The sequence below is a fragment of the Neophocaena asiaeorientalis genome, unplaced genomic scaffold (assembly GCF_003031525.2).
Source record: "Neophocaena asiaeorientalis asiaeorientalis breed wild unplaced genomic scaffold, Neophocaena_asiaeorientalis_V1.1 scaffold336, whole genome shotgun sequence".
NCBI lineage: Eukaryota > Metazoa > Chordata > Mammalia > Artiodactyla > Phocoenidae > Neophocaena > Neophocaena asiaeorientalis.
In genome coordinates, this window is record NW_020174788.1 from 4,386,280 (window position 1) to 4,402,534 (window position 16,255).

General features: G+C 47.1%; 1 protein-coding gene across 4 annotated transcripts in view; it reads right to left on the minus strand.

The window, feature by feature from the left end:
• Positions 1-16,255, minus strand: part of GALNT10 (polypeptide N-acetylgalactosaminyltransferase 10) — a 218,662-nt gene that overhangs the window by 37,171 nt on the left and 165,236 nt on the right. For all 4 annotated transcript variants that reach the window (XM_024760163.1, XM_024760164.1, XM_024760165.1 and 1 more), the window contains one exon: positions 3,048-3,233. In XM_024760163.1, the coding sequence (XP_024615931.1) occupies positions 3,048-3,233 (186 nt within the window). The remainder of the gene's footprint in view (positions 1-3,047; positions 3,234-16,255) is intronic.

Consider the following 16,255-nt stretch of genomic DNA (forward strand, 5'->3'; position numbering starts at 1 on the left):
CAGTCATACTGCATCAGTGTGTACATTTGTGTACTGGATTGACATGTCTAATGTATTTCTGTGGCACATGGTCAAAAAACTGAGAAATGGTGCTTTTGTTGCTGTGTCCCCAAGTGTAGATCTGGGGCCACCAGTGCCAGAAGCACCGAGGGTGTGTTTAAAAACCCCCCTAGGGCTTGGGGTGGAGCCTGGATCTGCCTTGTGGACATGTTCCCTAGGGATTAAGGAAGCAGAAGAATCTTCCCAGGGAAAGATCTAGAAAAGGGCCACCCTTCCTGATAATTCATGGCCACATGAGGGATTTCCCTGCCAGAGAGGGTGTGTGTTGAGGACACAGTGCTCTGCTGGATGCTGGCTGATTGGGGGAGGTGTAAGGTCAAGGCGGTGGCATCAGAGGTAGCATTCCACGGTGCTGTACTCACTTGAAGACACAATGTCCAGGTGCAAACCCTGGTTTTGTCATCTATGAACAGTATAACCTTGGAAAAGGTTATCTGATGTCTCTGAACCTCTGTTTCCTGGCCAACAAAGTGGAGGAAGACAGCACCTACTTCCTGGGATCTCTGTGAAGGCCAAGTGGGACGATGGGGCCAAGATGCTTAGCCTAGCCTCGAGCACGTGACGAGCCCTCTGCTGACATTCTTTGTGCCCAGGATCGCTGAAAGTAGCTCAGAAGCAGGAGCTGGAAGGGTGAGTATCCCCCTCATTCTCTCTGCCCTTCAGTCTTCTCATTTGCAATATGTGGATAATAAGGCCTGCCCTGTCCGCTTTACCAGTCACATTCAAATGTGGGCTGTGATCAAAAAAAGATAAGGGACTAGCAGAGGCATGATGATGACAGTGATGATGGTGGTGATAGAGATGAAGAAAATGATGAACAACAGTGGCTTTCCTTTCAGGGGAGCTGAATCCCTTTCAGGCTCAGAAATGCCTACTCTCCAAAGAAGGCAGAGTGAACTGTGCATGTTCATGGTTTCAGAGACAAAAGCTGTGATGGGCTCGGTCAGCTGTTCATATTAGCAGGGATAGACTTTTACATCTACACCAGTGGTTCACATTTCTATTGGAAAAAGGGAAAAAGAAGAGGAAGAATGTTTCTTCCATGTATGGTTGCAGATTATGAAAATTACCCTCATATATTTCCATAGAAACAGAGTTAAGGCTGTTAACACAAGGCTTAAGGCTTGTTAACCGCAAGCTCAGCTTCGTGTTCTACCACTTCAGTCTCTTTATGAGTCACTGAATGACCCCCCCCTCCCAAAACGCGATGTTCCTTCAGGACTATAAATTAGATGATTTATTATTTTTTAAAATTAAAAACAAATATTTTATTTATTTGGCTGCATTGGGTCTTAGTTGCGGCACGCAGGATCCTTCCTCGCGGCGTGCAGGATCTTTTGTCATGGCGCATGGGCTTCTCTAGTTGCAGCACATGGGTTCAGTAGTTGTGGCATGTGGGCTCTCTAGTTGTGACATGTGGGCTTAGTTGCCCCATGGCAGGAGGGATCCTAGTTCCTGAACCAGGGATCAAACCCTCGTACCCTGCATTAGGAAGGCAGATTCTTAACCACTGGACCACCAGGGAAGTCCCAATTAGGTGACTTACAGTGAAGCCTTTTCTCTTTTTTGTTCTCTTTCAGTCATGAGAGGCAGATGTAGATCTCTTGGTTTAATTAGGTAAACAGTTTACCAGAAGATCTGGGTCATATCCTTTTCCTAACCCAGTGGGATCCTGGACCCTTGGGGTCAGAAGCATATCATCTGATAGTAATTAGAGTTTCATGCTGATCTGTGTTAGGAAACAAACTTGCTGGGTTACCCCATTAAACCGTGTGGGTTTTGCTTTCTGTCCTCACTTCTGAATGGAGGCCTAACCAGTGCTCCCCGAAGTATAGTTCCTGAACCAGCAGCACTGGCACCACCTGGAGGCTGTTAGGAATGCAGTTTCTAAGGCCCCGCCCCAGACCTCCTGAACCAACCACTGTGGAGCAGGGCTCAGCACTCTGTGTGTTAACAAGTCTTCAAGGTGATTCTGATACACACTCAAGTTTGCCCTAAACTCGAGTCCTCTTTGCTCTCTATGCTTTCTGTTACAGAGAGCATACCCATCCATTTTTGAGGCGTTCACTTTTCTCTCTGGATTGACAGATCTTCCCCAATCTGCCTCCATCTCTGTCCCTCACCTGACTCCCAGCCCCAGTAGGACATTTCCTCTTCAGCGTCCACCTGTCAGCAGCAGCTCAATGCCTTCCTCAAAGCTCAGAGCCTAGGGATTCAGACCTGGTTCTTCAACCCGCCCTGAGGCACCTCAGTGCCCAGCAGCCAGGCCTCGTGTCTCCCTTCTGTCCACAAGCCTATGTGGACGACTCCTAGGTCACGCTGCCTTCTGTCTGGAGCCCTTACCTGAGAGCTGTCAGAAACTCTCCAAAGAGGAAATGAATTTAGGGAGGCAGTGTGGAATCCTGAAAGAAGATATACTTTGGAACCAGAGAGATGGTGACTTTGACACTTCTTGCCCAAGGGATCAAGTGAGTCACTCAAAATCTCTGAACTTCAGTCTCTTCTATTATAAAAAGGGGAGACTTTCGACCTGGCATGGTATTGTGAGGGCTGAAGATAAAGCTTACAGCGTTCCCTGCTCACAGCAGCAGTGCAGTGAATGATAACTGTTCTAAGTTGGTATGATGGTGTTCCCTACAATTTGGCTCTTAGCAGTAGGCAGCCTTGGCTTGCTTTCCAATAACACCTGAAGTAACCTGGGAGAAGCAATCATGTCACTAGACACTAATGTGGTTTATGACTTTGGGCAAGTCACTTCCCCTCCCTGAGTCTCAGCTTCCTCCTCTGTAAAATGAAGGGACAGAACTTTTAAGGTTGCTCTGAGCACTCCTGAGGGCCTGATACCCTCGTGGCACCTGGCATTGTGCTGGGTGCATCTCAAGCTGGCAAGGGAAGCCTTGTAGCATAGATGACTCCCTGCAGAAAGCAGGACTGGAGGCCAGTGGCTCACTCCAGGCCGCCTACCTCACCTTGCAAGCCTCCCTTACCAAGCAAGGGGGGGAGCCAGTTGACATTGGCTTCACAATGTGAGTCCAAGAATGTGATGACATCCCCAGTTGCTGCTGAGGCCCCCAGCATCCGGGTCCTTATCAGCCCTTCCCGTTTCTTGGTTCGGAGAATCCTCACGCTGGGGAAAAGGGCCATGTAGTCTTCAAGTGGCTTCTTCAGGTGCTCTGTGAGGGAGAGAGAAGAGGACAGATGGATAGATGGGTGAGTAATCATCCCTGTGACCCCTTCCTTACATGTGCACCGCACTTTACAGTTTAGATAGAGCTTTCCAGTGCACTGTCTCATTGGACCTTTCAGATAGGGTCAAGAAGGGCAGGAATAACCGCCTGTGTGTTGCAAAGGGGGAAACTGAAGTTTAAAGAGGTCCAGTGTTAGTGCCAGACCTGGAACACAGAGAGACCTTCTGTACGAGGGCATTACCAGCTGTGGTTTATGTCTGGCTGGGACCCATTCCCTCATTTTCTAGCAACAGTACTCTGATTTTCTTTGGGAAACTGCCCCTCCCCTTCTCAGTCCTTCAGACTTGTGGGCTTGACTGCATCTCCAAGGGGGAGGAGCATGTGGCTTGGGCCTGACCAATCAGGGCATTCCATTTCCTTGGCCACAGTGATTGGTTCAGGGATGGACATGTGGCCTGAATTGGTCCAAACAATGAATCCTGAGAATTCTTTTTCAGAACTATTGAAAAATGAGGCCCTTTTTTCTTACTAGAGCTGCTAGGTTGGTTGGCCCTAAGTCTGGAGTTGCTTGTGACATCTTTAGCAAAATAAGGTGATGAGAGGTGGTGGGAAGATCTGCTGAGACTGAAGTCAACACGTAAAAAGAGAGTGAAAAGATGGAGACAGACATTATCCTGATAACATTTTGATTCTCCAGATCCCCCTGTGCCTGAAACAGAGGGACTTGCAGACGTTCTTATTACACATAACAACCAATTCCTCTTTTTGCTTATTCTAATGTAGGCTGGCTTCTGGCCCATGCCTGGAAAAGCTGTTATAAATAAATCTCAAAGACAGTCTCTTTCTACTAAAAGTGCCAGCCTTAACGTTAGTGTCTCTTGATTTTAATCAGGGTTACAGCCCTTTATGAAAACTCTAGTATGGCTACAGAAAAACCCTATAGTTTATATCCTACTTAATGGTGAAATATTGAATGTTTTTCTCCTAAGAGCAGGAGAAAGGCTGTCCACTTTCTCTCCACTTTAGTACTGTTCTAGAATTCCTAGCCAGTGCAACTGGCAAGACAAGGAAATAAAAGGCATAAAGATTGGAAAGAAAAAGGTAGCGGTATTTTTTTTTTTTTTTTGCGGTACGCGGGCCTCTCACTGTTGTGGCCTTCCCCGCTGCGGAGCACAGGCTCCGGACGCGCAGGCTCAGCGGCCATGGCTCACGGGCCCAGCCGCTCTGCGGCGATGTGGAACCTTCCCGGACCGGGGCACAAACCCTTGTCCCCTGCATCGGCAGGCGGACTCTCAACCACTGGGCCACCAGGGAAGCCCCTGTAGCTGCATTTTTAATTGTAGATGACATGATTGTTTACACAGAAAATCTTAAGAAATCTACAAAGAAACTAGAACAGGAGAACTTTGCAAGATTTCAGGATACAGATCAGCATTTAAAAATCAACTGTATTTCTATAGACTAGCAAATAAGAAAGCTATTTGAAAATGCAATTAAAATGGTAAAAATACCATTTACAATTTAACAAAGTGAGTACAAAATGTATACTGAAAACTACAAAACACTGTTGAAAGAAATGAACAACCAAAATAAACGGTAAGATAGTCCATGTTCATGGATCAGATGACTTAATGTTGTTAAGATGGCAATACCTCCTACATTGATATACAGATTCAGTGTGATCAAAAAATCACAGATGGCTTCTTTGCAGAAATTGACAATTGACAAGCTGATCCTCAACTTTATGGAAATGCAAAGGATCAAGGAATCCAGGACAGCTAAAAAATGCTTTTCTGTTTTTGCTTCTCTCTGAAATATTTGGGTTCTTTTTTTTACTTAATTAATTTATTTATGGCTGCATTGGGTCTTTGTTGCTGCGTGCGGGCTTTCTCTAGTTGCAGCGAGTGGGGGCCGCTCTTCATGTGGTGTGCGGGCTTCTCGCTGCGGTGGCTTCTCTTGTTGCAGAGCACAGGCTCTAGGCGCACAGGCTCCAGTAGTTGTGGCACATGGGCTTAGCTGCTCCACGGCATGTGGGATCTCCCCGGACTGGGGATCGAACCCGTGTCCCTGCATTGGCAGGCAGATTCTTAACCACTGCGCCACCAGGGAAGTCCCTAAAAACTCTTTTGATTACTTATACATGAACGTTCATAGGAACAGTATTCACAATAGCCAAATGGTGAAAAGAACCCAAATTTCCATCACCTCATAAATAGATAAACAAAGATGGAATATATCCATACAACGGGATATTACTCAGCCAAAAAAGAAATGAAGTACTGATACATGCCACAATGTGGATGAACCTAGAAATCATCATATTAAGTAAAGGAGGCCAGACACAAAAGGTCACATATTATATCGTTCCATGTGTATCAAATTCCAGAGCAGGTAAATCCAGAGACAGAAAGGAGATCAGTGATTACCATGAACTGGGGTGGAGGGGAATAGGGAGTGAGTACTTAATAAGTACGAGGTTTCCTTTTGGGGTGGTAAAGATATTTTGAAACTAGACAGAGGTGATGGTTGCACAACGTTATGAATGTACTAAATGCCAATGAATCGTATACTTTAACAACACATCGTATATTTTAACATGGTTAACTTTGTCAAGAAGGGAGATATGGGCAACCAGCCGAGACTTGCCATCTGAGGTAATCAGAGGAAATGAAAGAGAGCTGAAAAGAGGAAGCATTCTCTCCCCATGAGTCAATGTTACTTAATGCAAAGTCTCTGGGCCACCTGAGATCATCTTAGGTACCACTTAACCACTTCTGTGCTGGTGCACTTGGGGAAACACTGCTCCAGACACTTGATTTAAAGTCTCCAGAAACTTAAAGAGTGGAGATGAGGTGTGTTTTGTGTTGTGTTGGCTGGCACCTTGCAAGTCGGAGCAATTAAAAGATATACAGAGGAAAGATTAACTCCATGTACAACCTGAGGCTGGAAGGCTGAAAAATACTCCAGGTTGCCTCTTGCTTGCTTGCAAAGATTAATATGGCTTCTCCGGCTCTTTCCCACTTCTCTTTGGAACAGTGGCTCTGTAGAGAGCAAAAATCAATTTGCCCTAATTGGAGGACTAAATCTTTCCAAAATAGACTTTCTTGGGCAGTGAGACAAGATAGCAAGAGGCATGATTACGCTCCAGATAGGCTGCTGTTCGGGCAGGAACACTATCTTTAAAGAAAAGAAAAAAAAATCCAGAGTCATTGTCTTGTGACCAGCGCTTCTTCTTGGCTGGGTTCAACTGCTAGGTCATTAACACGAGGATGAGATAATCTCCTATACCACACCACTACTCCCAACAGAGGGAGATATATGTCCCTGTCCGGCTCTAATCACTGAGGGCCCTGCTCGGGCAGAGCCCCATCGCTAAATCACCCCAAACGCAGATGGCCGCAGTCATTACAGATGGACCAATTAAGGCCTTTTGACAGCCTGTGGCAAAGTCGGCGCAATTATTTAGGGGCAATTATGCTCCTCCTGTCCTTATTAGAAAGAACATTTACACAAAATCAAGACTGTTGCCTTATTTTACCACGCTGTCTTCTTGGATGAGGACAGTCCGTAAAGTCATAGAATTTTAGAGCTGGAAGGGGCTTTAGATGAAGATGATGACGGTTCTGATCATGACAATTACAGGGAACAATTCCTAAGGCCCTGCTCACACACGGAGCTCTCTACTGTATACACATAATCTCTGTTGCCTACACCACCACTACAAATGGGGTACTGTGGCCCCCTTTTATACAAAAAGACACCATGAGGCTCAGAGCAGGTGGTGTCACCTGCCCAAGGAGCACAGTTCATAAATGATGGAGCCAAGGTCTAAAACCCATCCCTGCCTGACTGTAAGAGAGCACCAAACCCCATCTCTGCCTCACTTCCGTCAGACCCTCCATTCTACCCAGAGAGGGACGGCTAGGACCAGAAGTTAAATGTCTTGCCCAGAATCATACAGTGAGTCTGTGGCTCGGCGTTTTCCACGCCGGGACTTCCCCCCACCTTCATAAGCCCTAGGGCAGGGATGGCAAACAGACTTCATGGAAGTGCCTGTGCTCACAGGTGTGTAATGGATAGCTAAAGCAATGTTAAGAAAGACTCTGAGGCTATACCCTGGCTCAGCGTGCAAATGCCAGGGCTGAGAGATGTCTGCCCTGAAGCAGCAGGAAGGCAGCGGTCCTAATGCCGCAGACGCATCTTTCCCATCGCAGGGGTTGCTCTGATGGCACAGCAATACAGAATTGCTCTCGCCCTTATTATCCCTAATCTCAAGAGGAGCCAGAGCCATCCAACGGGGGCGGTGAGGCTGATCCTAAGGGGAGCCCCCATCAGGGTAAGGCTCTACGCAGGTGTTCAAAGAGCACTTACCAGAGCGCTCACAGGTGGATTCTGGGTACCCTGCCCACACCCCTTCAGCATTTTGTTCTCTGCCTGCCTGCCTCCCACCCGCCAGCACCTGCCGCTGCCTGGGGCTCGGCATCCACGTGGTAGACCTCGACTGAGGGCCGTCGTGTGTGTGCACAACCGCCCCGGCTCCCTCGCCCCTCAGGCGGGATAACCCCGAGCACGTGCTCTGTGCTGGCTCCCAGTGGGGTCACCGTGGCTGTCTGCCGTGGTGCCCGACATAGGCACCCTTCCTGGTTGTCTCCCCTTCCTCTTCTCACTTCCCCGCTCTCTTGCTTCTGTTTCCTGAAATCTCCTCTCAGACTAACTCCTTGCACTCAAATCCTGTCTCAGGATCTGCTTCAGGAAACCCAAACCAAGACAGTGTCCAAGTGGCAGTCATGGGTTAGAGGATCTGCAAGGCTGAGGGTGTGATCCCTTGAAGGTGATGACTTTGGATCAGCAACACGATGATGTTTGGAACCGTTATTTCTGTAAATAATGGTCACCATGTGTTTAGTACGCTCCCTCCCAGGCATGAATCCAAGCACCCGACATGCATTTATGCATTGCATCTTCACAAACACTCCATGAGGCAGGTTGGTATCCCTTTTTTACTAATGAGGAAACTGGGGCACTGAGAGGATTAATAACTTTGCCCAGGTCTACACAGTTAGTGGCAGGTCTTGGATTTAAACTCAGGCAATCTGGCTCCAGAGTCTGTAGGCTTCTTTGTTAAACTTCTTTAAAAAAAATTAAGAATCATTTCACACATATTTTTTAAAAAGTAGAATAGAATAATGAAGCCCCAAGGATCCATCACTCAACTTTGGGAACTGTCACTGCTGGCCTCTCCCGTTTCATCCCCACCCCTGCCCACTGGATGATATCGGCACTGATGGACTTTGTGCCTGTAACCATCGTGCCATTAGAGGGCAGAAGCCTGGGGGGTTAACATGGAAGGATATTACAGCTGGAACACGCCCAGTGAGTTATCCCAATGTTGGGCACCCAGTATCTTCTCAGGAAATTCTTGCTGATTATCTCATTGGACTCCCTGCAATCACCAATTCTGGGCAGGTATCATCAGTTCTGGTGTTACTGGAGAGGAAACTGAGGCTCAGGAAAGGGAAGGCCTTGCCTTAAGTCTCTCAGCTACTGAGGTATGAGTGAGGACCAGAACCCAAGGCCTGTGCTTCCTTGGTCCTCCTTGTATATCCCACCTGAAAATGCACATACTTCCCCAGGAACTGCAGCCTCCCTGGTTCCTGTGTTTAATGGAGCCTTTCCTTCCTGTCTGCTCTGAAGGGCACTTAGGACTCAGAGGATGGTTCTCCCTGGTGGGCTGTGCACCAGGAGTTGCACTCAGAGGAGTTGCTGAGAGTTGAACTGTGTCCTCCCCAAAAGGTATGCTGAAGTCCTAGTACCTAGGAATGTGGTCTTGGAAATAGCATCTTTACAGCTGTAATCAAGTTGAGATGAGGTCATACTGATTTAGGGTGGGCCCTAATCCAATAGCTGGTATTCTTTATAAGAAGAAGAAATTTGGACGCACAAGGAGAAGCCACTGACCACAGAGGCAGAGACTGGAGTGATGCTTCTACACGCCAAGAAACACCAAGCATTGCTAGGGAGAGGCGAGGAGGGATCCTTTCCTAGAACCTGCAGAGAGAGCATGGCCCTGCCGACACCCTGATCTCAGACTTCTAGGCTCCAGGACTGTGAGGGATTAAACTTCTGTTGTTTTAATCCATTGGTCTGTGGTGCCTCGTTGCAGCAGCCTGAGGACGCTGAGACAGAAGAGAGGTTCTCATACACTGGCATTGAAACAGTGACACAGCAAGAACACGGCCCCGGTTCTGGCCACTGCTGTCTCTTGTCTGGACCACTGTGGTCTGTGGCCAACCAAAAGAGCCACGACTGCTGTCCCCGCATCCAAGCCGGCCCTTCTATCTGGACTGCTGAGGTCTAAGCCTCTTCACATATCCCCCCAGTTAACTCCTGCTCAGCCTTCAGATCTTGGTTCACACCTCCGACTCCTCACTAAAGCCTTTCCTGACCTCCCAGACCACAGCAGGTCCCTAGGGCAGATGGCCACAGAAGCCCTGGACCTTGCCCTTCGTGCCGCTCAGCTTGGATCGCGGTTCCATACCCATGGACTGACTCAGTTTGCTTCCCTCCACTCTAGGCTGTAGGAGGGAGAGCTCTGTAACTGCTCTGCTTGCCAGTGTAGCCTTCGTGCCTAGTGAGGGGCCAGAGGCGTCTGCAATCCCCGCTGAATCCACACGCCTTCCTCCTCCATCGTTTCATTTGATTTGATTTGATGTGATTTCCCTGTGAAGGAAGCAGGTCACGGCTCATCATCCTCACTGCAAGATGAGGGAAGTCAAGTTCAGAAGACGTTTCTGGTCCAAGGTTACACAGCCAGCCAGGTAAGTGGTGAAGACAGGACTCAAATCCGGTTCAGTCTATTCAAGAATCTCTGCTCTACTGCTGTGTGTAATCAAATTAATTCCCAAGTAGAGTCCAGAGTCTGAGCCTTGCACAGACTCCTGCTGAGGGGCACCAAAAATAAAGGAGCTCTGTGTGTCTCTAGAGCTGGCAGGACACCAAGCATATGGGAGAGGGCCCCGTGGACGGGACCCCAAGGGAAGAGGAGGAGGGGGAAGGAGAGGGGAAGGAGAGAGAGGGGGAAGAAGGGGAGGGGGGAAGTAAGGAACAAGTCACAAACCAGACAAATCCCTGTTGGTTCTCTGGCCTCAGGGGTGTTGTCAATGGTGCAGAGGTCGCAGCGGGAAAGGCTGCCTTCCGCACGCCTGGGCTGGCTTCTGGGACTTCTAGGTGTTCTGGGTCTTGTCACGTCTCAGCTCCGCTAGGCTTCTGGCTATTAAAGTGTCATAGCTCATCTGTTTCCAGGATTGATTTATTCACTTGTAAGTCTTAGTCACTGTATTCTAAGGCACTGCCAATCCATTTGGAGGTGGGCAGGGTTCACAACATCAGGCAAAACCCTTTGTCCTATTTTGATACTCAGGTGCTTCTAGCCAAAGGACAGTTGTTAACATAACAACTTATCTTTATCATCCCTCTTATCTTTATCGTCACCGTCAGTGTCATGGTTTCTGCTGGGTGCTTACCGTGTGCCTAGGCCCAGTGTTAAGCACTGTTACCTACACACATTGTCTCGTTTCATTCTTACAACTCTCAAAGGCAGGCAGTATGAACTATCTTAGACAAGGGGAAACTGAGGCCTGGAAAAGTTCTATGCCAATCTATGTTCAGCCAGGAATCAGACCAGGTGTTTCTGATGCCAAAGCGGGCATTATTAACCATGAAACTACACCACCCCTCGAAGTCCCTGGTCTCTCCATTCTGCCAGGTGGGTACCAGTTTCCAATCCCACAACCTCAACTCTATCTCCTACCCTTTGGGGTGTCCAGGGCTTTCACTTGCTTGGAAAACTTGCAGACAGGTTAAATATAAATAGCAGGAAAATTGAAAAGAGAGGTCAGGAAGGAAAGCTATGTTTGCACCAGGATGGGTTTTTGGCAGGGGAAACGTACAGGCATTTAGGCATCATTTATTGTTTGGGAAAGGAAAGCAGACGAGCCCTTCAGGAGAGACATCCTTTTTCTGGCCCAGAGTCCCAGGAGGAAAGGGGCCTCTGAATTCAGCTAGAAGGCCGTTTACATTCTCCTTTGACACGGGTCCTCTTATAACACATTCTAAGGCATTAACAGACACTTTTGATGTGTGTTTTTGAAAAAACAACCATTTCTTTCTTTTTTCCCTTCCCTCTTCCCCTCCTCCCCCGCTTCTTGATAATAGATTTATTGAGATATAATTCACATACCATACAATTTACCCATTTAAAAAGCATACAATTCACTATCAAGGACCCATTTCTTGCACTGCTGAAAGTAGCGAACCAACCATCCCTTAGTGAAGGTCTTTCTGCCAGGGAGAATTCAGTTCGGTTTAATCAAGAAAGCATTTACTGCACTCCTGCTGTGTGTCAGGAACTCTGCCGGGCACATTCCTTTCTGTTGATCTAACAGGGTGGTTTTCAAAGTGTGATCCCCAGACCAGTTGCAACAGCATCATCTGGGAACTTATGAGAAATGCCAATTCTTAGGCCTCACTCCAGACCGAAAGAATCAGAGGAGTGGGGCTGTCGATCTGGAATTTAATGAGCTCTCCAAGTGATTCTGAAGCGTGTAAACATTTGAGGGACACCGGTCCAACGTAATGCAGACGGTGACCTCAGAGAAATAAACCTAGGCAATTGTGATCATACAGCTGCCCCCTGCACCTGAGGGTTCTGCATCTGGGGATGCAACCAACCACGGATTGAAAATCTTCAGAAAAAAAATCCAGAATGCTCCAAAAAGCAAAACTTGAATTTGCTGTGTCGTGGCAACTATTTACAATAGCATTACATCGTATTAGGTATTATAAGTAATCCAGAGACGACTTAAAGCGTTCGGATGAGCGTAGGTTATATGCAAGTACTACGCCATTTTATATAAGGGACTTGAGCATCCAGGGATTTTGGTATCTGTAAGGGCAGGGGGTGGTGGTGATGGTGCTCGAACCAATCTTCCCATGGATACTAAGGGATGACTGTTTTAGGATCTCTAAGTGATTCGAAACAGAATCCCATGTTTCCTGCTAGAATAACAGAAACACTAAAGCTCTCCAAGGAATCCAGAACAATTTCCTGACCCTATAGCAAAACTGCGAAGGGGATGGGTGTCCTCTCATCCTCCTCCTCAGACTCACAGTGGTCCCCACCTGGCCTGGACTCCCCTTCACCTCCCACCAGGACCCTCACCTTCAAGTGAGAAAAGATCTGACAAACGAATGCACCTCCTGAGAGGCTCACAGCAAGGCTTCTCAAACCACAGCCCTAAGAATCCCTAGGGGAACTGGTTTTCACACACTTACCTGGGCAGCCTCGGAGATTCTGATTCCCTATGTCAGAGAACAGTGCCTTCAAATCTTTTGACTATGACCCATAAACAGAAGTACATTTTACATCATGAGCTGGTACACATATACATAACTGAAATACAAGGTGTGATGCACCCGGATATGTTTTTTCTATTCTATCCTCTTGTATTTAACTTTTGTTAAAAAGCTGGTCATGACCCCAGAAACTGATTTCATGACATTGCAATGAGTCTACTACACTGTGAAAAACCCTGACCTAGGGCCCAGTCTGGAACCTACACCACTTGACCCTGAGGCCCTTGGCCATGGCCCCTGACCCGAGGCTAGTGCTCTTTGCACAACACCCCATTGTTGTTAATTGTTATTGTTATCGGGCTTCTGAGAATGTACAAAAATGTAGCCAGGGTCCAGTTCTATAAGCAAGATTGTAATTGCCCTGCTTACCTTGATAGGTCATTACTAGAATTCCTGTGTGTTGATTTGAGACCTCTGGAACACCACATGGGTAGAGAAGAAAGTCATCACTCCCAAATGGCCACTTTCCTTCTACCAGAAACTTCAGAGAGCATATTTTAGGTGTCTTTCCTTTCACCCTAAGAGCTGCCAGGAAGTTGTGTGTATGGGGGCTTTTGCATCTATGGGCCTATTGTCTCAAGCAGCTGGAAAAGATCAAGGATACAGCAGATTTAAGGGAACTGGGCCTAAACCCTTTACCAAAAGCCAACATAGCACCAACATCTGGCTGACTCACCTTCTGATTCAGGGGTTTCAACCTTATCCTACTCAATGTCCTTTTATGTGACAGTTGTTCTGTATGGTCCCCTTTAATATCTTAAAATAAAATTCATAAATAATACAAGGTGCTTAACACCCAATTGGGGAAAATTCTATATAATGCCCCAACTGTGATATAAATAAGAAATAATAAAGTAACATGTTTTTCAATACGTAAATGCTTGGAATTGCTACAAGAAGATAAAGAAGTAGCCAAATACTTGTACTTACAGGTGTCATATACTGAACACATATTGGTTCACCTTACAGACCAGCACAGGTAAGTGGGTTGGCAACTCAGGTACCATGAGCAGCACTGCTGTTGATGTAATTTCCTAAACACTGGATAACTCCTGGTGGCGTGCCAACCCCCGCAAGCAAATCTTCCCTTGACATACATGTGTTCCTAGAAAAGTCAGCACCGTGGCCTACCTGGGGAGGGGAGAAAATTCACTTTGGGGAGGCGTGTGTGTAAGCTGTTCCGAATGGTAGTGGGTAAGAGGGGAGGAGAAGTCGGGTGAAATGCATGTGGGCACGTTCCAGTAACAAAATGGATTTCTGGGGGGAACCTTTGGAAGGCGGAAAGGGGAACCAGTAGGCTGGGCGTTGTGTGGCGGGAAAAGTCAGAGCAAAACGCATACGTGATGTAAACCCCTCCTCTGCCGCTTCCATCAAGTGTTCAGTAAAGTCTAAAGCCCTCCAGTTTTGTGCACATGGACTCTTCCGGGTGCTCTCCATCCAGAGTGGAAACAGAGTGAGTCCCTGAGCAGAAGCCAGAAGCCAAGGAGGCAGCAGACTAGTACAAACTGTACTAGGCACCAGGAGTTGTCCCAGGTACTTGGCTGGCTCATCCCACACACATCTTTCACTGCCACCCTATGAGGGGTAACCCTATTTTACAGATGTAGAAACTGAGACTCAAGAAGGGTCTGTCACCGCCCATGATCACACAACTAGTGGTGGTTTCTCTGAATTCAAGCCCTAATGTGTCTCTTTTCACCATCCCTTACAATCAGTGGCCTCTTGGTCTGATGGCTTAGATTAACTTGTTAGGTTTACAGGCAAACCTCGTTTTATTGCATTTCACTTCACTGAGCTTCGCAGATACTGCGTTTTTTACAAAATTGAAGGTTTGTGGCAACTCTACGTCAAGCAAGTCTGTCGGCGCCGTTTTTCCAACAGCTCACTTCGTGTCTCTCTGTCACATTTTGGTAATTCTTGCAGTATTTCAAACTTCTTCATTTTTCATATTTTTTACTGTGATCTATGAACAGTGATGATACTACTATGACTCACTGAAGGCTCAGATGACGGTTAGCATTTTTTAGCAATAACGTACTTTTGAAATTAAGGTATGTACATTGTTTTCTTTAGACACACTGCTATTGTACACCTATTAGATTGCAGTGTAGTGTAAACATAACTTTTACATGCACTGGGAAACCAAAAAAATTCATGTGTCTCACTTTTTTTAAAAAATTAATTAATTAATTTGTTTATGGCTGTGTTGGGTCTTCGTTTCTGTGCGAGGGCTTTCTCTAGTTGTGGCAAGTGGGGGCCACTCTTCATCGCGGTGCGCGGGCATCTCACTATCGCAGCCTCTCTTGTTGCGGAGCACAGGCTCCAGACGCGCAGGCTCAGTAATTGTGGCTCACAGGCCCGGTTGCTCCGCGGCACGTGAGATCCTCCCAGACCAGGGCTCGAATCCGCGTCCCCTGCATTGGCAGGCAGATTCTCAACCACTGCGCCACCAGGGAAGCCCCCATGTGTCTCACTTCTGAACCTGTAGTACCTCTGAGATCTGCCTGTATTTCCCTGGCACTTTTCTGAGAATGAATGGGAATTTGACCTCCAACCTAGAGACAAACTGTACACCTTCCCCAAACAGTTGCTTTGAAACCACAAGCCCCTCTGTTCCTTGGTATCACATTACCCCACTCCTCAGGGCACAGGTATTTGGCCTGAACATGCTTTTGGTGATTTCAAGAATGAATTACACTCCTTCCTCAAGCAATCACATCCACCAGCCAGCTCCCAGAAATAGAAAGCACTTCATCACACAAATTAACTCCTCTCCCCTCTTTCACAGAAGATGAGTAATCTATTAAAAAAGAGATGCTATTATCTAAACAGACAGCCTTATCTCCACTTTTAATTTCAACTAAATGCACTGGTCCCTTTTCAGTGGGTGGGTAGGGCCATAAATCTGTTTAATAATCAGATGACAAAAACATACCAGAAACTACCACCATCAAGCTAATTACAGCGTCCCCTGTTTTCTGAAAGCCACTCCCTACCAATCAGCTACAAATGAGAAGACAAGGCTGGGTCCCTTGGACTTGGCCACCCCCACTTTTTCGCCCAGTTGGAGCCCATCCAGGGGAGCAGCTTCATGGGCAATTCCAGTTGCGTGTTCTTGGTAGCTGCTCTTAAATTATGTCAGGTTGTCAGGTGCTGGAGAGCAACATGTGTTTAATTTAGGTTGCCGGCTTCCATGCCTATCGTTCAAGGTGTTATTAAAAAAGAAAAAAAAATTCTCCATTTTAGCAACAGTGTCAGCCTGTCAGTTTCATATTTGTTAAAGGGCAAAAGTATTCCCCTGGGGGAGATTTTCCTGCTCAGTGTGCCGGAAGAGAAAGCTTTCCTTACCACCCTCTCTAACTACTGCTCCCTATCCCCCCAAATCCCAACCCAACCTCTGGAAACCTCTGCTTTTTGGAGTCCTGAGACCTCATCCGGGCCTCTTCCCTCTCTGCTTCCTAACTGGTTAGCACCGGAGGAGGAACCGTGGTATCTTCAGATATTCACAGAAACTTCCACATCAGGAACTAACCTGGGCACAGAGGTCATCTTGGCCTCTAATCCCTTACCTCTCCTCCCATCCACACTGTTGC